The sequence below is a fragment of the Phoenix dactylifera genome, chromosome 13 (genome assembly GCF_051530095.1).
Source record: "Phoenix dactylifera cultivar Ajwa chromosome 13, Ajwa_hap1_PhDact_Kaust_v1.1, whole genome shotgun sequence".
In the NCBI taxonomy this organism is placed as follows: Eukaryota; Viridiplantae; Streptophyta; class Magnoliopsida; order Arecales; family Arecaceae; genus Phoenix; species Phoenix dactylifera.
In genome coordinates, this window is record NC_143202.1 from 2875938 (window position 1) to 2903566 (window position 27629).

Sequence of the window (27629 nt, forward strand, 5' to 3'; positions counted from 1 at the left end):
TAAAATATGCATCTTTTCTTCCGGCTACACTTGAGTGGATTGTTGAAATCTTCCTACAATCTGCAGGTTGGTTTTGATGCTCTTTATTTCTCACGTATTGACTACCAAGACTGGGAAAAGAGGAAAGACCTGAAGAGTCTTGAGGTTGTATGGCAGGGTTCTAAGACCCTTGGTTCTTCTGCAGATGTGAGTATCCTGTTCTATACAACCTTTTGATGCTTGTCTTATTGAAGACACGCTAGTTGGGAACCTGATTAGTGTCAGCATATTCTATTCATACATCACTTTATTTTTTAAACTACCTCTCTGAAGTATTGCTTATTGGTTTTTCTTCCATTTTAGATTTTTACTGGCATATTTCCCAAGAACTATGAACCGCCCCCTGGTGATTTCTATTTTGAAGTTAATGATAAGTCTCCTGTTATTCAGGTGATTCTTTTGCAAGTTCCTTAAAATGTTTTGAATATATGCTTCGAGATTGACCTTTGTGTCCTTTTTGGTGAAGGATGATGTACTTTTGTTTGATTATAATGTCGAAGAACGGGTGAATGATTTTGTAGCTGCAGCTATAGCACAGGTAGACAGATTTTTCAGCTTGATAGTTTTAGTTCATATCGCCATTTTCTTTTCCACTCTTAGAATCCAAAGTTCTGTGGTTTCCTAAGTTCATTAAACTGCTTGTACAGACTCATTATTTGGCTATTCTCTGTGGAATCTTATTATCTGTCTTAGTATATTTTTAAGAACATTGGTTCTTTGAGTAGTTTAAGTATAAAATGCTGTTTTAAGTGGTGGCTTGATCAGTGACATAGAATCTCGTGTTTGTCGAGAACTGAAGTTATGTGGATACTTGACATCTTTCAGTGTCAATGTTTTCTGAAGCTGGAGACAACATGACATTCCATGGCATTTGGAGAATGGAGTGTTATGCCCATTTGCAACAATTATTGTTAGTTTTCAAGTGCACTCAACTGCAAGTGACATTGCCTGAATTCAAGAACATCTGAAACATATGATTTTAGGTTTTGTAGGCAATTTATATGTTATATGCCATGATTGTTACTGCTGATCTCCTCCCTCCCTATCCCTAGTGGTGGCTTGGAGGAGTGGAGTGCCAACCAATGCATCCTAGTGGTGTTGGTTGCAATGATACAATTTAGGATGAAACTCTACATGCAAATACTATATATGCATGCATCCATGTGCATTTACATTGTATAGAAGTGCTAATGTTTTGGGTCTTTCCTGTTGGCCGAGTCCCACCTTATGTGAGGTGGGACCCTGCAATTTAAATAAAGAAAAAAAAGAAAAAAAAAGGAAACAAAAAGAGGGAAAAGAGGGGTTAGGGTTTATTATTCTATTAGAGGGTGGATGAAAAAAAAGGGGGTAGCCGTCTTGGGAGAAGTGCTTGTGGAATCCATCTCAAGGAGGAGGTGAAGATCTTATTCAAGGCATCTCAAGAGGAAGAAGAACCTTGTGCAAACCTACACTCGGTGAGATTGTTCTCATTTTATTATTGGAGCCTAAACTCTTTTTCATATAAACTCTTTGTTTGTGATCTAAGGAAGAGATCCTTGATGTATGTGATCCTCTAACTTAGCCTAGAGAAGATACTTTGTAAGCCCATTATTGTTGATAGTGGAGGTTTGTGGTGGACTTAGGTCTGGTGGTTTTTTTCCCTCATATTGGAGGGTTTTTCACCTAAAAATTTTTGTCGCTTTCTTGTGGTTTGATTTTTTGGTAGTTCTTACATTGATTAATTATTGTGGTATTCTCATTCTACTCACACAAAGATAGGAAAGTTTTCATCTAGTGAAGGGGTCTTTCCTAACAAATGGTATCAGAGCCAGGTTTTGTGCCTACAAGATGTTTGATAAAATTCTTGTGTGACTCGAATGGAGGATTCTATGGGAGGCATGATCAAATTGACATCTTCCAACTATGCCATTTGGAAACCTAGGATGGAGGATATCCTTTATTGTAAGGATTTGTATGAACCTATTTATGGAGATGACGCTAGGCCAAAAGAGAAGACCGACAAGGAATGGGAGATAATGAATAGAAAGACAGTTGCACAAATTAGACAATGAGTTGATCAAACCGTGTTTCATTATGTTGCTCAAGAAACCAATGCCTTCTCTTTGTGGAAGAAATTAGAGGCCATGTATGAGAGAAAGACTGCACAGAATAAAGCCTCTTTGATTAGGAGGCTTGTCAACTTGAAGTATAAAGATGGGAAAAGTGTGACAGAACACTTGAATAACTTCCAAGGCTTGGTGAATCAGTTGACTACTATGAAGCTTGTTCTAGATGAGGAGTTGCAGGCTTTGTTACTTCTTAGTTCTTTGCCAGACAGTTGGGAGACTCTTGTGGTGTCTCTAAGCAATTCTGCACCTGACGGCAAGGTCACTTTGGATATGGTAAATGATAGCATGCTAAATGAAGAGGTTAGAAGAAAGGAACAGGAAATATCTCCTGAAGCTGAGGCTCTTGTGACAGAAAGAAGAGGTAGAAGCAAAAGCAAGTATCCTTACAATAGAGATAAATTCAAGGGCAGGTCAAAGTCAAGGAAAGGCATAAAATGCTATCATTGTGGTAAACTAGGACACATGAAAAGAGAGTGCAGAGCATTGAAAAGAGAGCAGAACACAGAAAAAGGTGAAGCAAAGATCGAGGAAAAGGATGTTACAGCAGTTGCAGCTGATGCAGATGTCATTGTTGTTAGTGATGGTTGTGTCAACCTTGCATATGAAGATAGTAACTGGGTGATTGATTCCGGTGCTTCTTTTCATATCACTCCACATGGTGGTTTCGTCACATCCTGTACTTCCGGTGATTTTGGTTGTGTTAGGATGGGAAATGATGGTTTATCCAAAATTGTTGGTATGGGAAGTGTATGTTTAGAGACCAATACAGGGTGCAAGTTGCTACTCAAAGATGTTAGACATGTTCCGGATATCCGCCTCAATTTAATCTCCACCGGCAAGCTTGATGATGAAGGTTATTGCAATCATTTTGGTGAAGGAAAATGGAAGCTCACGAAAGGCTCTTTGTTGATAGCAAGAGGAAAGAAAAATAATACTCTCTACATGATGCAAGCAAAGCTAAAGAAAGGAGAGGTGAATACAATTGATGATGATTTCTCTACAAAGCTTTGGCACAAAAGGCTTGGGCACATGAGTGAGAAAGGACTTCAAATTCTAGCCAAGAAGGAGTTGCTACCAAATACCAAAGGTGTGTCTTTGAAAACTTGTGTTGATTGTTTAGCCGGAAAACAACATAGAGTTGCATTTCATAGAACACCTATATCTAGAAAAATTAACATTCTAGATTTGATACATAGTAATGTATGCATGATGGATAGTAGAACTCTTGGTGGTGCACTTTATTTTGTTACCTTTATTGATGATCATTCTAGAAAGGTATGGGTTTTTGCTTTGAAATCCAAGGATCAAGTCTTGGATATATTTAAACACTTTCATGTCATGGTTGAAAGAGAGACAGGCAAGAAGCGAAAGTGCATCAAGGCAGATAATGGAGGTGAGTACAGAGGGGCATTTGAAAAATATTGCAAAGATTATGGCATTAAGATCCAAAAGACAGTTCCTAAAACACCGCAAGAAAATGGAGTTGCAGAGAGAATGAATAGAATAATTGTAGAGAGAATCAGATATATGCTCTCTCATGCAAAATTGCCAAAACCATTTTGGGGTGAAGCTATGAGGACTGCAGTGGATTTGATCAACCTTTCTCCATCAGCTCCTTTGGATGGTGATGTGCCAGAAAGAATTTGGACAGGAAAAGATGTATCCTACAGTCATTTGAAGATGTTTGGATGCAAGACATTTGTTCACATTCCAAAAGATGAAAGGTCTAAGCTTGATGGAAAGTCTAAAGAATGTATTTTCTTAGGTTATGGCCATGAAGAATTTAGATACAGGTTGTGGGATCCAAAAGACAAAAAGGTGATCAGGAGTAGAGATGTATTCTTTGAAGATCAGTTTATTGAAGACTTTGGAAAGCAAGAGAAGCCGAAGTATAACAACCCACGACCTCACCCAAAATGGCTAGCCGGAAGTTATTGTTTGGGTTCCTTGATTCTGTATAAGTACCCAAGATCTACCCAGCGAATAACCGATATGGGACTAAACACACGCCCGCACGGGTCCTCACATACTCCCCCCGTTCAAGCCCTGACGTCCTTGTCAGGCTAAGGATTCAAATACATTCAAATCTAATCACAAACACCACAATCGGTCCGTGGTCAACCCCAATGGATCCGTGCTGCAGTGTCCCCTAGTCCACATAAGTTATGGGCCGGGTCCGCTCTGGACCCTATCGGGCCATGCCTATTATGGGCCAACTTTGGGCCCTGTTGGGCCGTGCCCAGTAGTATTATTTCTAGATTTTGCTCAGCTCTAAAATTAACAAGGAATTAATTAAATTTAAACAGGTGAACCTGATCCGTCTACCTGAAGTAGGAATCAAGCGAGAAGAGGTAAGTAACTTAATACTTCGAGTGTGATTTCTAAATTATTTGATAAATAGATTAAATTCTGAAATATGTTTTGTATTTAGTAAAATGGGTCTGGCATGTTAAATTTCTGAAAATTATGCTTTGAAATCCGTAAACTATGATTGGAAAATTTATGAAATCTGTTTTTATATATATGTATTCTCAGCATGGCTATGATCTGTTCTGTTCTGTTCTGGCCCCGCCAATGGGAATTATACGTTGGCCCTGTCGACTTGTAATCTGTGAGGAACCGGTTTCGATACCGTACCACCGGTGATTAGAATAGTGGTATTTGGACACCGTACCACCGGTGCTTAATAATAGTGGTGTTTGGCACCTTGTGCAACTCATGCCACTGGGTTACGTGGCCGTAGCCTATTATGTTGAGATTCTGGTATAAGAGTTTTTGGAAAAATGATAATAAGTTTTGAAAACAACAAAACGATGTTATTTATGATTTATTCCAGACATTATCCTGTATTTTGATCTGATATGCTCTGACCCCACTCTGGGGTATTTTGTTGCTTACTGGGCTAGTGTAGCTCATTATTCTATTTTCTCCATTTTTTTCAGATCCAGAGGCTTGATCTCACGGGATTAGGAGTGCGTTAGATTTTCCGACGATTCCTTCAGTTATTGGTCCTTTAGTTAGATTGATTAAAGTATTTGACTTACGTAAGCATATGTTATTTGAAATTTTGTAAGACTGCTTTTGAATAAATTTAAATAATTATGTCAGTTTTGAACATCTGTATCTGCTTTGATATGATCTGCTGCCTTGCGCGCCCGTGCGGCCCGCCGTGCGGGCGTGCGGCGTCTGCCGCGCCTCGGGCTCGGGGCGTGACAGATTTGGTGGTATCAGAGCTCAGGTTTCAGATTCCTAGGGATTGTGTTTGAGATAGTCGGATGGAGCTTAAGTTTTAGGATCTTTAGAATTCGTCGGAAAGTTTGAGAGATGGGCAGACATTAGGCCATTAGACGAAGGTATTTATTTGCTTTTGTTATTGATAAATTTATGTTATTTTACCAGAATTTTGAAATGCTAAAATGCAACCTAATTATGGCTGTAACCAAAGTGTGAATAAGTTATTCTGATAGTTTTCTTGGTAGAGCAATTTGTATTTCAAGTTATGATTCATTAGATTTTGACTAAATTAAGTGAAGGAATATTAATCATGAGATATTATCGTGCAATGTAATTATTTTGGAAGTTTAACTTGATATCAGGCACTGTGGATATTGCTTCTAGTTGAAGTTAATTATTTTAGTGGCAAATTAAGATTCATCTATAAAAAAATGTTTAAAGCTTGGACTAGAAAATATTTATTGAAATCTGTATGTGGATCATGCATGGAACTCGTATATAGAAGGAAAATATACTTGGGGATGAGACTTAAGAATTTTTATTTGGCTCTACTTGAGACTTGAAACAATTAAGATTGATATTTTGATGGAAAGTCAATTAGTACGTCTTGAGAATATTAGAGTGTTAAAATATTTTTGGGTTGGTCGAAGATAGGACCTCTTTGATTTGGAAAAGTTCTTGATGGTTTTTCTTGTTAATGAAAAATTTCATTGGAAAGTATAGTGTTTTTGATTTTGATCAATATGGATATCATTGTGTTATTAGTAGATTCTTTTATCTGCAATATATATTAAAAAAAATAGGAACTATTACTAAAGTGATGAAATAGTTAATGAGTTTGTGGTGTTTTGAATAGATTCTCTAAGTCTAGTAGTTTACAAGATCCCAAAATGTTTGCAGTACTGCAAATAAAAATATTTTACTTATTTGAGGAGTTGATCTCAATGTAAAATCATAGAGCTTATATCTGGGTGGAAATTTTTTGTAAATCTTTAAACTAGATTATTAGATTCTTGTGAATTAAATATTTATAAATCAAGGCCATGAGTTGATTATGGATTTTGTCTCACCATATGAGAAATGCAAGTGGGATTTCATGAGAGACCCATATAAGTTTAGCCTAAAGAAAAGATTCAGGATGATTGACTAGGCTCCTGAGTAAGCTAATCTAGAATCTTTTAATTATCAAAGCTTAGAATAAATATTAACTTGTATAATGGAATTGTGAAGGGAAACTAGAATTGGCTTAGTTCAAATCTGGATCTAGAATATGATTACTTGATTATATGATGGTACAAATACGACAACTATCTCAAGGGTTAATCATGACCTAGTGTACTTGGAAAGCAAGGATAAAATTTTGCTTGGATATTATATAAAAAAAAAATGTTGATGATCTGGGATCATTAAGAAATTTTGGAGAATCTTGATCAGAGTTGCGCAGCGAAAATATGATAGACTGAGTCAATTTAAACTGATCAAAAATATTGACTGTGTTTTGGTAACATGTTATTATGAAAGACTATTGTTGCCCAAGGTGACAAGCCAAGAGGGGGGGGTGAATTGGTTTCTTTTAAATTTTGGTGTTTTAAAAGTTTTCTTAATTAAGTGCGGTGGATGCTTTCTTAAATTATTTGAATGAGTTAAACTAGAACAAAGATGGAAGATAATGCAAGAATAAATGTAAGCACATGCACAACACAAACACAACAATATATAGTGGTTCGGTGCTCTCCTTAGCACCTACGTCCACTCCCTAAGCGACCCCTTGGGAATTCACTATAATCTCGCGGATTACAGTTGGATTGTTTTCCGGGCTCACAATCCAAAAACCTTTGTTGGTTTTACGGGCTCACCAACGAACCTATACACTTTGGTTTTCCGGGTTCACCAAAAACCTTTGTTGGTTTTGCGGGCTCACCAACGAACCTTTACACTTTGGTTTTCCGGGTTCACCAAAAACCTTTGTTGGTTTTGCGGGCTCACCAACGAACCTTTGCACTTTGGTTTTCCGGGTTCACCAAAAACCTTTGTTGGTTTTGCGGGCTTACCAACGAACCTTTACAAAGTGTTTAACAAATGAAAAGAAAAGATTCAAACTCCTAAATGAGCATATGAAACAATATAAACTACAAAGAAGAGTTAGAAAGTATTTATCGCTTTGAAGTGGCTTTGCTCTTCTTTGTCAAGGATGCTTCACTCTTCAAGGGAGGATGGAGCTCTTGATGCCTCTTTGAATCTGCTCAATCCCTTTCTTTGATTCTTGAATGAAGCACTTGGATGAAGCTTGCCTTGCTAGGGTTCTCTCTTGAATGCACTTAATGTATTTTCCCAAAAGCTTGCTTCCTCTAATGAATACTCCCTCTTAAATACTTCTCCAACCTCCAAATAGTCCTTTCTGACCGTTGGATTGAAGAAACTAGCCGTTTATAGCCGTTGGGAGTCCAAAAAGCATTTCTGCACAATTAGCCGTTATGTTCAGCCCGTGTTTGGGTCGGCTCAACCTGTCCTTGGGTCGACCCAACCTTCACTTGGGTCGACTCAAACATTCCTTGGGTCGACCCTCTCAGAAAACACAGAAACTTGAAATTCAGCCTTCCTTCCCTTGGGTCGACCCAACCTTTCTTTGGGTCGACTCAACCTTGGGTCAGCTCAAACTTTTCTTGGGTCGACCCAACTTTCAGAAAATTCAGAATCTTGAATTTCAGCCTTTCTTCATTTGGGTCGACTCAACCTTTCTTTGGGTCGACTCAACTTCTTCTTGGGTCGACCCTCTCAGTAAATCCAGAGAACCATTTTCTGAGTTGTTTGAGGATCTTGATGTTTGGGTCGACTCATGTTTTCCTTGGGTCGACCCAACTCACTGTTCATCTGTGCCATTTTTGCAGAAGTGTGCCAAATGATTTCTTGATGTGCCGGGGTCGACCTAATCATCCTTTGGGTCGACTCAATCCACACTTTGCTGCATCTCAAGGTTAGATTCATTCAAATGAACAAAGACATGTCTCTATATCAATTCATACAAATATACTGAGAGTAATGAACTTATAAATGAAGTATCAATTTAACTTATAGCATACTCTAGATAATTGCTTGTTAATCATCAAAATAACACTATCATCCTCAATCTCCCCCTTTTTGATGATTACAAAATAAAGAGTATAAGCCTATTGATACTTGTCTTTAAAATCAGTTTATAAAAGGGATTAAATTGCTGAATTTCAGCTTTTCATATATACTTGTGAAATCTCCCCCTATATCATTCAAAAGTTGCCATTTTGACTTTTTGAATGGCTCCCCCTTTCATTTATAATTCATTAACAATGAAACTTCAAAAATTTGAGATAAAATATGAGTTTCAGGTTATGTATCGGGGTGCGAGAGGTGCATGCCAAATTCTGAATTTGTATGTGCCAAATTCTGAATTGTGATAGAAATTTTTTGATTTAAACAGTTTCATTGTTACAAATTGCTCCCCCTTAGATGTATAAGCTTTCTTATATGATTTTCAATTTGTTTGCCCATTTATTTCTCTTTTCTTTACATAACTTCTTTATTCACTTTCTTTACATACTCTAAACACTATCTTTACTTCTCCCCTTATTGTTATACATATCTTTACTTCTCCCAAAATTAATACTCTTTCTTTACTTCTCAAATAAAATACTCTTTCTTTTCTTAAATTGATATACTCTTTCTTTTCTTCTCCCCCTTTTTGTTATCATCAAAAATATATATATGGGAAAAGATGCAATAAAGAACAAACTGCAGACTACATTGATCAAAATAGGAACATTTTCATACATTAATGCCCAAAATAAAGATAAGTACAATGTTCCTCAATCAAGATTTAAAGATGCATGATAACCACCAAATACATATGAGAACTAGATACATATCCTAGTCTCTAAACAAGATCGTGAGACTCTCTCGGATCGCTTGGCTACGGCTCTCTCGGGTCCCATTTCTCCAAGATCTTGAAGTAATCTACTGTTTGGAGATGATTGGAGAAGATTTGAGAGTGGGAAATAGGGTTTTCGGAAGAGGACAAAGGGTAAACAGTGCCCTAGATAGCTCACGGGTCCCCCTTTTAACAGTGGGATCCCGACGTTGGGTCGACTCGAATTTTCTTGGGTCGACTCAACGTTGGGTCGACCCTATTCTGGGTTGGGTCGACCCAAGTGCAGAATTTTTCTTTTCTCTTCCTTTTTGCTTCTAAAAATTTTTTTTTTTGCTTTCAATTCTTATAAATTCTTTCTGGGACAATGATACATGAGTAAGGAATCTATAGATTACAAGTTTGACTCATGTTTCATAGGTTTTTAGAAATGGGAGGAATGTATCATGAGACTGCTTGCTTCCTTTTATATCTCTTCAATAAAACGGATCACATATGCCTAATTTCCTCCTTAGCGTGCAGAATCTATCTTCACTCAAGGGTTTTGTGAATATGTCGGCTAATTATTTTTCAGTGCATATATGCTCATATGTTTCCATTTTGCACATGATCCCTAATAAAATGATATCTTATTTCTATGTGTTTGGTTTTAGGAATGAGATATTTAGAATGTAAGCCAGAAGTGATCTCTAAATGTAGATTCCAAAGATAGTTTTGAAATCAAGTGTAGATGGAATCTTTTTCAAGTTATTTCAAGGAGTATCAAGAATAATATTCAAAGAAAGCACGAATGAAAATCCAATATCCTCCTTTTTTTTTTAATATATTAAGTATATAGCAACATGAGAGCAATCTAATTAATTTTTAGAGTATAGTATAAGAGCAGATAAAGATCAAAACTTATATACTCAAAAAATATAAGATTATGTTGAATCCTTAATTCTTAATGACTTCAAAGTTCTTTCATGATATAAAAGTATTGGAGCATAGATACCAAGACATGAATTTATGCAATGTAGGATATATAAAATTCAGGGCTTTGAAAGTTCTTTTAAACCTCTCTTAAAGACTTTCTTTTACTCCTTTAAAGATCATAGCATCAAAATCAATTAAAATGAATTGGCTCATGATTGAAACACTAAAGTGCAAGCCAATAAGAGCTCATTAGTAGATTTCAAAGTAAATTTCCAATACTAAGACAAATGGAATCCTTTTCACTTAGTTTTCAAAACAAGTGATTTACCAATTAAGTACAGATAAAAATCCAACTTTCAAAAGATATTCAATGAAGCACAAAGTTTAATACCACTTTACATTTAGTATTCTTTCTCTTATCTTTAGTTGAATTTCAGATTTTAATGATAAACGTGAATAAAACTGAACCTTTATGATATCAAGAATGTAGAGTGATCTAGAATTATTCAAAATTTATAGCAATCACTCTTTTTAATCTTTTAAGAACAAGTTATGCTTCCTCTTAATCTTTGAGAAAATGTACTGAAATATTAATCAGAAAATGATTCATTTGAAGCTCAAATTCTTTCAAAAGCATTTACATTTTCTTTCTTTTAAGAATCATTTGAGTGAGCTGAAATATTTCTAGACTTGAGATCATTCACTCTTTTAATAATATATATACATATATATTTTGATGAAAGTCTTTAACAATGTAGGAGAGGAAAAAATATATAGATGATCATTGAAGTATATGTATTTATAGAACTCAATTTCTTAATCAAGGTTTTTCAGCAATGTATATATGAAGCACAATAAATCTTTTCAATATCAAAATAAAATCATATATTAAAAATATTTGTTTGCAATCAAGATCATCAAAAGACACATCATTCAGACCAATATTAGTACACTTTGAAGATAAGAAATGATATGTTTCAGATGCGTATCGGGGCAAGCAATCAAGGCATCAGAATTATTCTATTTTTCTTAAGCTGTAATTTTATCTAGAAATTCATATTGAGTTTAAGCTTTTATATAAAATCAGATTCTGAATTTCATAAAGATTCTCAAGGAGGCTTTCAAAGTTGTAATTTGAGATATGTATCTTCTCATTGTAGCTCATCTTAAATCATTACGATTGAAAATACATATTTCAAGAACATTAGAGCACATCCAGAATCTTTGTAATTCATATTGAATTTTGGTACAAATTGGAGGACATGATGTTCTAATGTTAGGCAAGATAAAAGATAAATCAGAATCAATTCATTTTGCCTAATTTGCAAATTCAAATTATGCTTTTCTTTTATTTTTCAAAATATATTCATTAAAACAGAATGATGTTGTTGTTGGTAATACCATGTTTCAATCAAATTTTATAGGCCTGAAGCATTACCAGTTATATTTAGGAAAGATCTTTGTTATTTGAATATTGAAGACACATAATTCAAAATATCATGTCACATGCAAAACATAATATGCATTAAGTCATAACATCATGTATTAAAACATTAAGAGCAAGCATGTCAAAGATCAAAATTTATTCTTTTCAAATAAACTCTCCCTATTTATATATAATTCTACACTGATTTTATCCTTAAGGTGTGTTTTCAAGTGATCGAAACTTCATTTGGCTTTTCACAAGCTTTTTATATACTTTCATTTATCTTGTCATTCATTTCCTTATTTTTGAATTTCTTCCTTTAACCATTTAGTGAACATTCTAATCTTCATTTCTTTTGGTATTACTTTTCTATGCTCTATACTCTATTTGCTCCCTATCCGGTGGAGTTGGAAGGGGCACGAGGTACTACCACTAGCCTCCCCATTGACACCATCCCTATGATGAGCAATATAGAAGGTTTAAAATGTTTACTTCAAACTTTTTCTGTAATTAATTACGGATTTTATCTCTTCCAAAGGAATGTTCATATTAGTCTCACAATTGTGCCGAATGTATTATGCTTGTTTTGCTTTTTCTTAAGATTGAAGTATTTGTCTTTACTTAGATTTTACTTCTCTTGAATAATATCCATTCTCTTTTCTTTATCTCTCTCTCTTTTTGTTACTCTCAAGTAATTTACATGAAAGAGCAGAATAAAGAAATAATCTTATATGCTGCATATGCATGTATATCATGCAAACAGCATTTTCATTATGCCCAATGATTCATAGCTTATCACAAGTTATTTTGAATTAGAGATTTGAGGCATAAACTTGTGTATTTCATGGTTATGCATTATATAGGAAAAAGTAAACTTCAATTTAATCACACCATGAAACAATCATCACTAGCATGAGAATGAAGCATGATATCAAGATGATCAGCAATTAAGGGTTTAATCATGCTACCATATAATTTCAGACTATTGATTTTGCTCAACTAACTCACAAGAGAAGAGTTTAGATTACCAGTGCATTTAGCATTCTTCAAGCCAAATACCTTTTAGATTCTTTACACCCTTGGCTGAAGAAAATCTTCCTCTTTTTTTGTTTCCAAGAGAATGTTTATTGTATCTTTCATCGAGGTGTCCTTCAAGTTGAAATTTCTTGCTTACAAATCTTGTATCATTAGCAAAATCTTTTTCTTTTCTTGAAGGCAATTCATTAGGTTCTCTAGGATACAAAAACATTCATACAACATATTTCTTAACTAGATGACTCAACATAAGATATGACAATAATTGAATATTAAGTCACTTCACTCAAGAGATTGTCTAAATATAAGCAAGCACAAGTCACTTGAACTAAAGAGATAACTTCATTAAGTAAAATGGTTCAAGGACAAGCATGTGAGGTAATAGAAGGATTCATCAAGGTCAAATCAATTTTTTTTTTTTATTTTCAGAATTAATTTAGCTTAGATTATATTTGCTTAAGATAATTATCAATAAGATATACAAGTTGAGTTTTAATCAAATTATCTTAAACAATTGTTTCTATCAAAATTCAGATTGTTACATAGAATCAAAGTGATAAACTATATTCTCAATAAAAGATCTAGTTTTAATAAGAATAATATAAATTGATCTTTCTACAACTAGTATCTTTTCATTGAATATTCTATATGCATTGTTCAAAGAGTAATATCCAAAGAAATACTTGTTTTATCAGATTTGGAATATATTTCATTCTTGAGAACATAATATGTATAACTGAAAAACATGAAGGTATGCAACATTTGATTCTCTGTTTTTCATGAGTTCACATGGGGTTTTCTTTTAAAAATAGATTTAATAGAAACCTTATAATATGACAAGCTATGATGATAGTATTAATCAACTGCTATCACAAAGCATTGTCCTTACACAACAAAGGTTCTATATTTTTTTTTTTTTTATATTTTTATAACCCCTATATGCAATAGTGTTCTTGGTGCAAGCACAATTGTATTCAATACCATTTTATCAACAAATTGGTTTTCAAGGCTGTGCCATGAATTTTCACAGTTTGCAAACCTTTTTCATTTGAAACCTTTTGTAAGTTTGTGCCAAAGCAGAAAATATTTCAATTTAAGTGCCAAGAATAAAACCAACATTAGCTTTGAGAAATCATCCATAATTACAAAATTAGAGAGCTTATCTCCTAGGTTCACAATCTTAGAGATCCAAATAAGTTCTTATGAAGAGTTTTCAAAGGCTAAAAGGTGAAAACAATATTTTCAGATTTAGAAATGATTCTAGTTTGTTTTTCTAGATGACATACATAGCAAACTTTGACCTTGCAAAGAATAATCTAAGTGAACCAATGACAAGGTCTTTTGAGATCAAGTCCATACTAGTATGAGTTGATTTTATATGCCAAAACTAGACTCTTTAATCTTGGTATTCTTAATGCATATATTTTAAAAAAAAATTATACCAAGTAGACATTCTTATGTTTGTGATCAATAGAAGATAATGTCATGGATAAGACCTCTCAATCAAGCATATAGAGAATTTAAAGAGTTATTCTAAGAGTATTGATTAAGCAAGTTATCCATCAATAACTGAAGCATAATATAGAAAGATGGAGTGATTTGGATATATTTTCTTTTCATGCCAAAAGTATCACTTATATCACAGAAATGATTAATACCTGCAATTTATGTTTTAATTGGATACTAAGGCAAAGAGAATGATGATATGCAAGGATTACTAATTTCATTATTCTTTTCATTTCAATTACTTTTCTTAAGTATATTTTAAGTTTCATTCTTTAATATATGTCTAGAGCACCCAATGTCTAAATTAACATCTTTTGGTTGGAGCCTTGAGTGCTAGATACACTTACAGAAAATATTCAGATTTTCAACTTAGGAACCCAAGCTCTTTTGGGTCCTTGTAGGTTAGCTATTATTGTTCCTTTTGGAACCCATATTTTCTTAATGGCTATTTTGTCCATAGGCTTGCAGAATTTAGAATTATAAGGAATGTATTTCTGCATACTCTTATTAAATTTAACAAACATTGATTTAATATAAGTGGATGATGGATTTTTAATTTTCTGTTTTTGTTCATTAGGTTCATCAGATAAATTAGAATCCGTTTTAGGATATATAGTGGAGGATTTAACACATATATCATTAAGGGATTTTTGTGTGTACCAAGATTGATATCCTAATCCAGCCTTTTCAAATTCAGCTCTTTGATTATTTATCATTAAGTTCAGTTTTTCAGAGCTGATAGTAAATTTTTAAACTATAGGCTTAAATTTGTTAACTTCTTTAGTTAGCCTTTCATTGTCTTCTGAAAGTAATTTATTATTTTTCTGAGTTATATTATAGCTTTCAGCAAGAGATAGATTTTTCTGATTTAGCTTTTTATTCTTTAAACTAAGCTTCTTATATTCTAAGTATAAATCAGAAAAAGCATCATGAAGTTCATCAAATGTAAAATCAGATTGAGCTTCAGTATGTACTTGATTTTTGAATGAGAAATCACTTTGTGTTCGAGTACATACCTCATCTTCATGTGCTCCAAAGCATAGATTTTCAGTTTCAGTTTGATGCTCTTCTTCTTCGGAACTAGTTTCAAATTCACTAGAAACGTTAGTGCATTCATATTTAACTTCAAGCATATTCCATATTTCCTTAGCAGTTATGCAAAAAGATATGCTATTAAGTTCACTATCATCCAATGCACAATATAGAATATTCATGGCTTTTGCATTTTGCTGAGCCCTTCTTTATCATGATTAGTGTTTGTGTGTAGCCCATTGACTATGATACTCCATAAATCGTAGTCATGTGCTTGAATGAAAATGCGCATGCGTGCTTTCCAATATGTGTAGTTTATACTATCAAATAGTGGAGGTCTATCAATTAATTGTCCCTCACTCATAGAATATCCCACTTGGGTTGTCATGATCTTTAACTCTTAATTGTGAGATCAATGAGTACTATTAGAGCACCTTGCTCTGATACCACTTGTTGCCCAAGGTGACAAGCCAAGAGGGGGGGGGGGGGTGAATTGGTTTCTTTTAAATTTTGGTGTTTTAAAAGTTTTCTTAATTAAGTGCGGTGGATGCTTTCTTAAATTATTTGAATGAGTTAAACTAGAACAAAGATGGAAGATAATGCAAGAATAAATGTAAGCACATGCACAACACAAACACAACAATATATAGTGGTTCGGTGCTCTCTTTAGCACCTACGTCCACTCCCCAAGCGACCCCTTGGGAATTCACTATAATCTCGCGGATTACAGTTGGATTGTTTTCCGGGCTCACAATCCAAAAACCTTTGTTGGTTTTACGGGCTCACCAACGAACCTATACACTTTGGTTTTCCGGGTTCACCAAAAACCTTTGTTGGTTTTGCGGGCTCACCAACGAACCTTTACACTTTGGTTTTCCGGGTTCACCAAAAACCTTTGTTGGTTTTGCGGGCTCACCAACGAACCTTTGCACTTTGGTTTTCCGGGTTCACCAAAAACCTTTGTTGGTTTTGCGGGCTTACCAACGAACCTTTACAAAGTGTTTAACAAATGAAAAGAAAAGATTCAAACTCCTAAATGAGCATATGAAACAATATAAACTACAAAGAAGAGTTAGAAAGTATTTATCGCTTTGAAGTGGCTTTGCTCTTCTTTGTCAAGGATGCTTCACTCTTCAAGGGAGGATGGAGCTCTTGATGCCTCTTTGAATCTGCTCAATCCCTTTCTTTGATTCTTGAATGAAGCACTTGGATGAAGCTTGCCTTGCTAGGGTTCTCTCTTGAATGCACTTAATGTATTTTCCCAAAAGCTTGCTTCCTCTAATGAATACTCCCTCTTAGATACTTCTCCAACCTCCAAATAGTCCTTTCTGACCGTTGGATTGAAGAAACTAGCCGTTTATAGCCGTTGGGAGTCCAAAAAGCATTTCTGCACAACTAGCCGTTATGTTCAGCCCGTGTTTGGGTCGGCTCAACCTGTCCTTGGGTCGACCCAACCTTCACTTGGGTCGACTCAAACATTCCTTGGGTCGACCCTCTCAGAAAACACAGAAACTTGAAATTCAGCCTTCCTTCCCTTGGGTCGACCCAACCTTTCTTTGGGTCGACTCAACCTTGGGTCAGCTCAAACTTTTCTTGGGTCGACCCAACTTTCAGAAAATTCAGAATCTTGAATTTCAGCCTTTCTTCATTTGGGTCGACTCAACCTTTCTTTGGGTCGACTCAAGGTTTACTTGGGTCGACTCAACTTCTTCTTGGGTCGACCCTCTCAGTAAATCCAGAGAACCATTTTCTGAGTTGTTTGAGGATCTTGATGTTTGGGTCGACTCATGTTTTCCTTGGGTCGACCCAACTCACTGTTCATCTGTGCCATTTTTGCAGAAGTGTGCCAAATGATTTCTTGATGTGCCGGGGTCGACCTAATCATCCTTTGGGTCGACTCAATCCACACTTTGCTGCATCTCAAGGTTAGATTCATTCAAATGAACAAAGACATGTCTCTATATCAATTCATACAAATATACTGAGAGTAATGAACTTATAAATGAAGTATCAATTTAACTTATAGCATACTCTAGATAATTGTTTGTTAATCATCAAAATAACACTATCATCCTCAACTATGTTGTTCAATAATGAAAGATTTTGTTAATAAGGGAAGGTGTATACTATTGATTCTCAGGTCAATCATGATATGATATGTTATCTCTTGGATAGAATTTGCTATTTTTGGGTATGCTAAGAAAATAATAATAATAATAATAATTTGAGCGTATCATGACTCGGGTTAGTTGATTGTTGACTAAATATGGTCTAATTTGTTAAGTATCTGAATAAACCATGCATTATTTGCTCCCATCTTATAATTTATAAGTTTAAGTTCAAAGCTTTGTGGCATATTGAATCATGGTATCAATACTTTGCCTTTTTAGACCTGCTTTTGTGATTTGATGCAAATCATTTTTGAGATAGACCGTTGCTAACTAATGATCATTAGTACATGTTCATTCTGTGAATTACATTCCTAGCCATATAATGATTTGACTTTAAGGTTGGTCATTATCCTTTGAGTGATCAGCACACTACCATGATAAGTGTATGAGATCTATTTGAAAGATGATAATTTGAATTCTATTGTGAATCGATCCTGATCCGATCTCGAGTGAACATGCATCAAGATGATAATTTCAATCTGAGATTTTAGTTAGTCACTTATCTAGTGTTAATCTTGCGAGTTTATATGAAGGTTTTGATAATTGATTCAAAGTTATCTATCACACTGATTTTATCAAGGAGAATGAGATCGTGGATTTATATTATCCAATGAGCTGAGCATTTTTTTTATTTGAAAGGCATAGATCTCTTAAATTTCGAGGACGAAATTTTCTTAAGGGGGAGAGAATGTGAGATACTGGGCTGAAGCCGGCAACCCCAGCCGACTTCAGCCTAACACCCCTTTTGGAAGGGCGGAACAGGGGATCGCAGACGCGATCCCCTCCGACTTCTTCGGGCACGAGGACGCTGCTGCACCGCGGCGGCACCGCGGAGGGTCCGCGTCCACCCCGCGGCCGCAAGAGCGGCCGTTGATCTCGCTCCACCGCCGTGAAAATCGCGGCGGGGAGCCGTTGAAATGGGGCAATAAAACCCCCATCTTCCTCTTCGTAAGGGCACCTCCGAGCCCTCCTCCCTCTCATCCGTCTCCTCCGCTTCCTCTCCCTTCTTCCTCTCCTCCCTCTCCTCCCCCGGCTCTTGCCTCTCGAGTGGTCGGTGCCGCCCGATCGTCGTCCGAATCCCCTCCGCAAGCCTTCCCCTGTTTTGGAGATTTGCTTCCTCTCGGTTCCAAGTGCCGCCGCCGCCGCTTGACTGCCGGATCGAGCCACCGGCAGCCGAGATCTTCCTCCCACCGCCTCTGCCACCGTCGGTAAGCCCTCTCTTGCCTTGATTCCATGCCAAATAGCATGTTTTCCTCCTGTGCATCGGGCCACACCGAGACCATTCTCGGTTCTTCCTCAACGCCGGCCGCCGCAGCAGCCACCGACTGCCACCGTGGCCGGCTGACCATCGACTGGACGACGGCCTCCGACCACCCAGGCCGGCCACCCCGCCGATCCTCTCTCTCTTCCATCTCTCCTTCTTCCCCTGTTCGTGGGGGGGGGGGTTTGGGGAAGGAAGAAAGCCCATTGTGGGCCGTGGGCACTTTGTTGGGCCGTTGGGCCCAGTCCCCTGCAGGCCCAACTTGGGCCCAGTCCCCTGCATGCCCAACTTGGGCCCAGTCCAGTTCGGTTGGGCCCAGTAGGGCAGTACCCATGTGGGCCCAACTTGGGCCCAGTTCAGACCCAAGCCTAGAACTTGAACCCGAAACCCAGAACCCGAAACTCGAACCCGTTTGGCCAATAAATGGAATTTTACAGTGAAGCCCTTGACAGTATATTATTTCACAAAAGGGACTCCTGTAATTTGTATTTGATCCCTATAGAAAAGATTTATTACATAAAGGTCCCCAACTATATTTATTTAGTCCCCTCACTCAAGTTTTATTATAGAATAGTACCCTGTAGTTAAGTTTTAGTCCCTGCAATAAATTTTATTGTATAAATGAACAAATTAGAAGCCAACATTGGGGGCCCTATTTAGCTGGGTCTATGTGGGCCCATTGGGCCGTGTCCGATATGGACCCTATCGGGCCATGCCTATTATGGGCCAACTTTGGGCCCTGTTGGGCCGTGCCCAGTAGTATTATTTCTAGATTTTGCTCAGCTCTAAAATTAACAAGAAATTAATTAAATTTAAACAGGTGAACCTGATCCGTCTACCTGAAGTAGGAATCAAGCGAGAAGAGGTAAGTAACTTAATACTTCGAGTGTGATTTCTAAATTATTTGATAAATAGATTAAATTCTGAAATATGTTTTGTATTTAGTAAAATGGGTCTGGCATGTTAAATTTCTGAAAATTATGCTTTGAAATCCATAAACTATGATTGGAAAATTTATGAAATCTGTTTTTATATATATGTATTCTCAGCATGGCTATGATCTGTTCTGTTCTGTTCTGGCCCCGCCAATGGGGATTATACGTTGGCCTGGTCGACTTGTAATCTGTGAGGAACCGATTTCGACACCGTACCACCGGTGATTAGAATAGTGGTATTTGGACACCGTACCACCGGTGCTTAATAATAGTGGTGTTTGGCACCTTGTGCAACTCATGCCACTGGGTTACGTGGCCGTAGCCTATTATGTTGAGATTCTGGTATAAGAGTTTTTGGAAAAATGATAATAAGTTTTGAAAACAACAAAACGATGTTATTTATGATTTATTCCAGACATTATCCTGTATTTTGATCTGATATGCTCTGACCCCACTCTGGGGTATTTTGTTGCTTACTGGGCTAGTGTAGCTCATTATTCTATTTTCTCCATTTTTTTCAGATCCAGAGGCTTGATCTCACGGGATTGAGGAGTGCGTTAGATTTTCCGACGATTCCTTCAGTTATTGGTCCTTTAGTTAGATTGATTAAAGTATTTGACTTACGTAAGCATATGTTATTTGAAATTTTGTAAGACTGCTTTTGAATAAATTTAAATAATTATGTCAGTTTTGAACATCTGTATCTGCTTTGATATGATCTGCTGCCTTGCGCGCCCGTGCGGCCCGCCGTGCGGGCGTGCGGCGTCTGCCGCGCCTCGGGATCGGGGCGTGACAGTTCCTAAAACACCGCAAGAAAATGGAGTTGCAGAGAGAATGAATAGAATAATTGTAGAGAGAATCAGATATATGCTCTCTCATGCAAAATTGCCAAAACCATTTTGGGGTGAAGCTATGAGGACTGCAGTGGATTTGATCAACCTTTCTCCATCAGCTCCTTTGGATGGTGATGTGCCAGAAAGAATTTGGACAGGAAAAGATGTATCCTACAGTCATTTGAAGATGTTTGGATGCAAGACATTTGTTCACATTCCAAAAGATGAAAGGTCTAAGCTTGATGGAAAGTCTAAAGAATGTATTTTCTTAGGTTATGGCCATGAAGAATTTAGATACAGGTTGTGGGATCCAAAAGACAAAAAGGTGATCAAGAGTAGAGATGTATTCTTTGAAGATCAGTTTATTGAAGACTTTGGAAAGCAAGAGAAGCCGAAGTATTTGAACAGTTCTCCAATTAATCTTGATCCAGTTCCTCCACCTATGGTACATGATGATGATAGGGGAGATGTGCAGGATGACAGTGAGCATAGTGATACAGGTGCTAGTGAGGGTTCTACAGGTGATAATGGTCACAGTGAAGCTTCAGAACATGGTGAGCTATCAAGTCAGTCTGAAATGACAGAACTAGAGGTCAGAAGATCTAATAGACAGCACAGAGCATCATCTAGATATCCTGCTTCAGAGTATGTTTTTCTTATAGATGAGGGGGAGCCAGAATGCATCCAAGAAGTGAAGAATCATAAGGATAAGGATAAATGGTTTCAAGCTATGCAAGAGGAAATGAAATCCTTATATGAAAATCATACTTTTGATTTGGTAAAGCTTCCTAAGGGTAAGAGACCACTCAAGAACAAATGGGTATACAGATTAAAGGAGGATGAGAGCGGCTTAAAACCTAAGTACAAAGCAAGATTAGTTGTCAAGGGCTTTGGTCAGAAAAAAGGTATAGACTTTGATGAAATTTTTGCTCCGGTTGTGAAAATGTCATCTCTTCGGATTATATTGGGTTTGGCAGCTAGTATGGACCTTGAGATTGAACAACTTGATGTGAAGACAGCCTTCTTGTATGGAGACCTAGAGGAAGAAATTTATATGGAGCAACCTGAGGGGTTTAAAACTAAGGGCAAAGAACATCTTGTTTGCAAGTTGAAGAAAAGCTTATATGGGCTTAAACAAGCACCAAGGCAATGGTATAAAAAGTTTGATTCTTTCATGATGGGCCACGGCTACAAGAGGACAAAATCCGATCATTGCGTCTATGTGCAAAGGTTTAGTGATGGTGATTTTATCATTTTATTGCTTTATGTAGATGATATATTGATTATTGGCCGTGATACTAACAAAATTGATAGGTTGAAGAAAGACTTAAGCAAGTCTTTTGCCATGAAAGATATGGGGCCCGTAAAGCAAATGCTTGGCATGAGAATTTCTCGTGATAGGAAGATCAAGAAGCTTTGGCTATCACAACAAAGGTATATTGAAAGGATGCTTGAGCGGTTTAATATGGAAAAAGCTAAACCGATTTTCTCTCCACTTGCAAATCGTTTCAAACTCACAAACAAGCAATGTCCTACAAGTGAAAGGGAGAAAGAGGAGATGCAAAAGATTCCCTATGTTTCAGCAGTAGGAAGTTTGATGTATGCCATGGTGTGTACAAGACCAGACATAGCCTATGCAGTTGGTGTTGTGAGCAAATTTCTCTCGAATCCTGGCAAAAAACATTGGGATGCAGTCAAATGGATACTTAGATACCTTAGAGGTACTTCCAAAGCTTGCTTATGCTTTGGAAATGGAAAAACTATGCTAGAAGGATTCACAGATGCAGATATGGCTGGTGATATTGATACTCGAAAGTCTACATCGGGATACATGATGACTTTTACAGGGGGAGCTGTTTCATGGCATTCCAAATTACAGAAATGTGTTGTTTTGTCCACTACAGAGGCCGAATATATTGCGGTGACAGAGGCATGTAAGGAAATATTGTGGATGGGAAGATTCCTCCAAGAATTGGGCTTGAAACAAGAAAAGTATACTCTCTATTGTGATAATCAGAGTGCCATTCATCTTAGCAAGAATCCTAGCTTTCATTCAAGGTCGAAGCATATTGATGTGAGGTATCATTGGATTCGGGATGTGTTGGAAGAAAAGCTTTTACATCTAGAGAAAATCCATACCGATGAGAATGGGTCGGATATGATGACTAAAATTTTGCCTAAGAAAAAGTATGATATTTGTATGCTTAAGGTAAGCTTGGTGGAGCCTCTCACATAAGGTGGGAGGGGGAGAATTGTTGGCCAAGTCCCACCTTATGTGAGGTGGGACCCAACAATTTAAATAAAGAAAAAAAAAAGAAAACAAAAAGAAAACAAAAAGAGGGAAAAGAGGGGTTAGGGTTTATTATTCTATGAGAGGGTGGATGAAAAAAAAAGAGGGTAGCCGTCTTGGGAGAAGTGCTTGTGGAATCCATCTCAAGGAGGAGGTGAAGATCTTATTTAAAGCATCTCAAGAGGAAGAAGAACCTTGTGCAAACCTACACTCGGTGAGATTGTTCTCATTTTATTATTGGAGCCTAAACTCTTTTTCATGTAAACTCTTTGTTTGTGATCCAAGGAAGAGATCCTTGATGTATGTGATCCTCTAGCTTAGCCTAGAGAAGATACTTTGTAAGCCCATTATTGTTGATAGTGGAGGTTTGTGGTGGACTTAGGTCCGGTGGTTTTTTCCCCTCATATTGGAGGGTTTTCCACCTAAAAATTCTTGTCGCTTTCTTGTGGTTTGATTTTTTGGTAGTTCTTACATTGATTAATTATTGTGGTATTCTCATTCTACTCACACAAAGATAGGAAAGTTTTCATCTAGTGAAGGGGTCTTTCCTAACATTTTCTTCTTTCCTTTTTTTTCTTTTATATAAATTTTGGAGAAGTATGGTGGGAGTGCCACCTTGTAGTTTCACATCAAAGGCCTCTCCTAACTAGTGGCTTGGAGGAGAGGCGTGCCAACCAGCGCATCCTAGTGGTGTTGGTTGCAAGGATACAATTTAGGATGAAACTATCACATATACATATACATATATGCATTCATCCATGTGCATTTGCATTGTGTGTGTGTGTGTGTATATATATATATTCTATACTTGTTCTAGGCTCCCTGAAATTGTTTTATTAGACCATGCAACTGTTAAATCAGAAATTTTGTAAGAAGCTGCATTTCTTTGCAGGCAAATGTTACTCGAACAAATCATATTATGTTTACCATGGGGACAGATTTTAAATACCAATATGCAACTTCATGGTTCAGGCAGTTGGATAAATTCATTCATTATGTCAACAAGGTAAATTTTTCTGCAGGAGCATTTTCTAAATACTATTGATGCATTATTATAAGTTTGAGACTTATAGCAAAAGAGTATAATGTTTGAAAACATTTCTTGCTTTTCCCTCCTTCACTAGCAAATTTTTCCTTATTGTTTGTAAAATACTCTGGTGCAAATCTTATAATTGTCCCAGAATTTTATGTAATAGGAAAAATGGCTTGTAAGCTTTTTAGTGATTTTGACTGAAGTTGTCAAAATCCTGTATCCTGTAAGCAACTTATTTGGGCATGTTTTTTTAAGCACATATGTGTCTATCTTTAGTGGGAAGGCAAAGCTAACACCATTCCTTTAGTAGGTGATTTCCACAGTACCCTTTGACTACTTTTCACTACCCTTTCAGTCTTTGTAACCTCCAAGGTTCCAGTGGCATTGAGAATGTATACTGTCTAATGTCTGGTCTGTTGAAATGAGGGTTATACATACCTGGTCTGGAATGTTACTTTGATTTGATTGTCAGGCTGACTAGGTTGAATTTGTGAGTTTTCATAGTTATATCCTTTACCTCTGGAAAATCTGGAATTTGTTATTTCGTACTGAAGTACTGTTTCCCTGCACTTAAGGATGGGCGGGTCAATGCTTTGTATTCAACACCATCCATTTACACTGATGCAAAGTACGCAGCAAATGAGTCTTGGCCTCTTAAGACTGATGACTTCTTCCCGTAAGTTAAATATTTGGAATGTGTAAGTGCTATCAGTTATCTAGAATTCTGATGCATCTATAGCGAGAATTAATGTTTATATTTTCAGATACGCAGATAATCCAAATGCATATTGGACAGGGTACTTCACAAGCAGGTCTGCCCTAAAAGGCTATGTAAGAACAATGAGTGCTTACTATGTTGTAGGTTATTCTTCACTTCTATACCTGTTAAGCGTTAAAGCCTTTACAGTTCTTTGCAGTTTATATTTTTGAATGTAAATGTATTTATTATTTCTCTATTTATAAGCAACATATAACATCAGGCGGCTAGGCAATTGGAATTTCTCAAACGAAGAAATAGTTCAGGCCCAACAACTGACAGTCTGGCTGATGCTTTAGCTCTTGCTCAACATCATGATGCAGTTACTGGAACAGAAAAGCAGCATGTCGCAAATGATTATGCCAGACGACTATCAATAGGCTATGCAGAGGTGATAAATTGAGTTTATTCTTATTGTAGTCTGATATTTCTTCCACATCTCCCTTCTAAGATAGAAAACCACTTTGATACTTAGATATTATTTGTAGGCTGAGAAGTTAGTTGAATCTTCACTTGCTTGCTTGGCAAGTTCAGACACGAAATCAGGGTCTTGCAACCCAGAAACAAAGTTTGAACAGGTAAAAAATAAATGATTGGTTCTGTACATATGCTACATCTTCAAATGATTCATGCAATTATCTGCGTAAAAGTCTATTCTCCAACTCATAATAGCAATATACTACTTTGGGATAATGATTGTAGTGCTGACTTCCTGACATGATCGCTCGCTTATAGCAAAAGGCTGCTAGATTGAATGTAAGTTTCATTATCAATGGATATCTGGAGATGATTTTCCTGGCCAGATACAATGATTTTCCACCTCTCAATGATCTGTTTTATGTAACTATCAAGGATGCATGCTATTTACATTATTGTTAAGGTGTCGGAGTTTGCATTTGCAGTGATAAAGTGTTTCTGCAAGCATGAAACCATACCTTATGAAATTACCTGTTATGCTAACTGCAGCCATGCAGAGTGTTCTCTTTTATTCTACTGACGTTAGGTTTTAGGAAATAGATCATGTAGGCATATTAGCACATTAGTTGCTGCAAATATTATGGTTGTATGAGGTGATGTCTTTTCTAAAAAGTAACTAATTTGTGCCATTTTTTGAAATAATACACTCATATTATGTCTACCGAGTAAATGAATGCACCATGCCATTTTGGTGGGGATGAAACATATTTCTGAATTACTGTATAATTGTGTTTTTCTGAAATGTTTTCCTCTTTGCTTTGACATAGGATTTTCTATTTTCCCATTTCTGATTATATATTACTGATTTGTGTTTTCTACATTATGGGAAAACTTGAGCATGAATTTTGTCTTTATCAATTTCTTGAATCTTAATATGAGTTTTTTTCCCCAACTTTCACAGTGTCCTCTTCTCAACTTAAGTTACTGTCCTCCATCTGAACTAGACTTATCTACTGGTAAAAGCTTGGTAAGATCTAATTCCACATATTTCATACTTCATTTCTTCTAATCACTTTCCTGTTTGGGGTTCACGCATATATTTGGTAAACCTTCAAAATTTCAGGTTGTTATTGTCTACAATTCTCTTGGATGGAAACGGGAGGATGTTATCCGCATACCTGTGTGTATATTCAATATGTTACTCATCCTGGTGCCTTTTGATATAGTTTTTATGTTATTTTTATTTGTCTTCTTGTGTGAGTGTACTGCATGCTTATAAAAAACTAAACTTGCATATTGATTGAATTATCTCTTCACCAGTGTTTACTCATATGATCTTACCTGGTCAAATTTGAATAACACATCTGCTTAGACCTGCGTATGATAAGAAAGAATGTTGGCCTTGTAATATTAACTTCTCTCATCGAATTTACAATTCCTTTCATATTGAAGGTTCTTGAGGAAGATAAGTCTTACAGCTAAAAAGTTCTTAATCTGGTAAATAACATGTTCCCTTTTACCATTAGGTTAGACCTTGCAATCTCACATATAAGAAGTTCTTAATATGGTGTACAATGCCTTTAGGTTAGACCTCTATACTATCAGCTTTATTTATCAATGTATTATCAATCGAAGTATGCAAATGTTTTACAAATAGCTCCTATTCAAATGGCTCTCTATGAATCCGTCCCAAATTTGTGGTGAAGGAAACTTCAAGCTAGGGGTGGCAATCGGGTCGGGTCGAATATGGGTCGGATCGGATATCGGTCTAGTCAAAAATTCGCCAATCTAAACCAGATCTATTTATTAAACAGGTTAAAATTTCAAATCTGAATTAGACCTATTTATTAAACATGTAACCCGACCCGACCCACATAACCCATTTATTAAACAGGTTAAGTCGGGTTAAATAGGTTAAATAGATTTAAATAGGTTAAACAGGTTAAGCGGGTTAGAAATAGGTTAAGCAGGTTTCAAATAGGTTAAATAGATTTTAAATAGGTTAAATGGGTCAGGTAATGACCCGACCCAATTATTAAATGGTTAAAATGGGTTAAATAGGTTAAAGGTCTAAACTTGAACCCAACACATTTAATAAACAGGTCTAGACGGGTTGACTCGTTTATGATTGAAACATGTTTATGTCCAACCCAAACCTGCTTAAAATGGGTCGTTCGCGGGTCAGGTCATAAATTGCCACCCTTGAAGTAGGAATAGAGTTTGCCTTAACAATTTAAGATATTCAATTGATCATAATGGGGACCAACCTAGTTAATTAAGCATAAATCGCCACCCTTGAAGTAGGAATAGAGTTTGCCTTAACAATTTAAGATATTCAATTGATCATAATGGGGACCAACCTAGTTAATTAAGTAGTTTAAGCACATCAACAATGGAGCAATGCCCAAGGTTTCACTTCTTGGGCTCTTGAATAGAGTCTAGGTATAGGTAAAGAAAGAAGAAGACTAAGTCTAATGAAACAAAGCACACTCCTTTTCAAGGCACTAACTGCTTTCTTTTTTTCTTCTCCCAATTATGTTTGCATGGATGATTGTATTTATTGGGAGTCTAGGAAGCATAGATACTTCAAATCACATATCGTGTATGTGTCTAATATATATTAGATATTGAGACTTGTCATATGCTTTTAGAATACATGTCTAATATGTACGCTTAAGTGCTATTCGGCGTTACTTTCATTTTCTTATTTTCAGAAATAGAAAATAGAAATTTATTTCT

The 27629-nt window shown here is 36.4% G+C and overlaps 1 protein-coding gene across 2 annotated transcripts; it reads left to right on the plus strand.

The window, feature by feature from the left end:
* On the plus strand, positions 1–25867 carry LOC148700188 (alpha-mannosidase At3g26720-like). 2 transcript variants are annotated; one of them, XM_088709526.2, is made up of 9 exons: positions 1–186; positions 343–429; positions 506–577; positions 23576–23689; positions 24292–24392; positions 24481–24574; positions 24697–24864; positions 24949–25051; positions 25852–25867. In XM_088709526.2, the coding sequence occupies exons 1-8, from the start codon at positions 7–9 to the stop codon at positions 24964–24966; spliced, it is 834 nt and encodes a 277-aa protein (XP_088565652.1). In that variant the 5' UTR covers positions 1–6; the 3' UTR covers positions 24967–25051; positions 25852–25867. The 2 variants fall into 2 exon arrangements, with proteins under 2 accessions (XP_088565652.1, XP_089783011.1); XM_089926885.1 differs by lacking the exon at positions 25852–25867 and having other exon boundaries at positions 24481–24528.
* The last annotated feature ends 1762 nt before the right edge of the window (positions 25868–27629 follow it).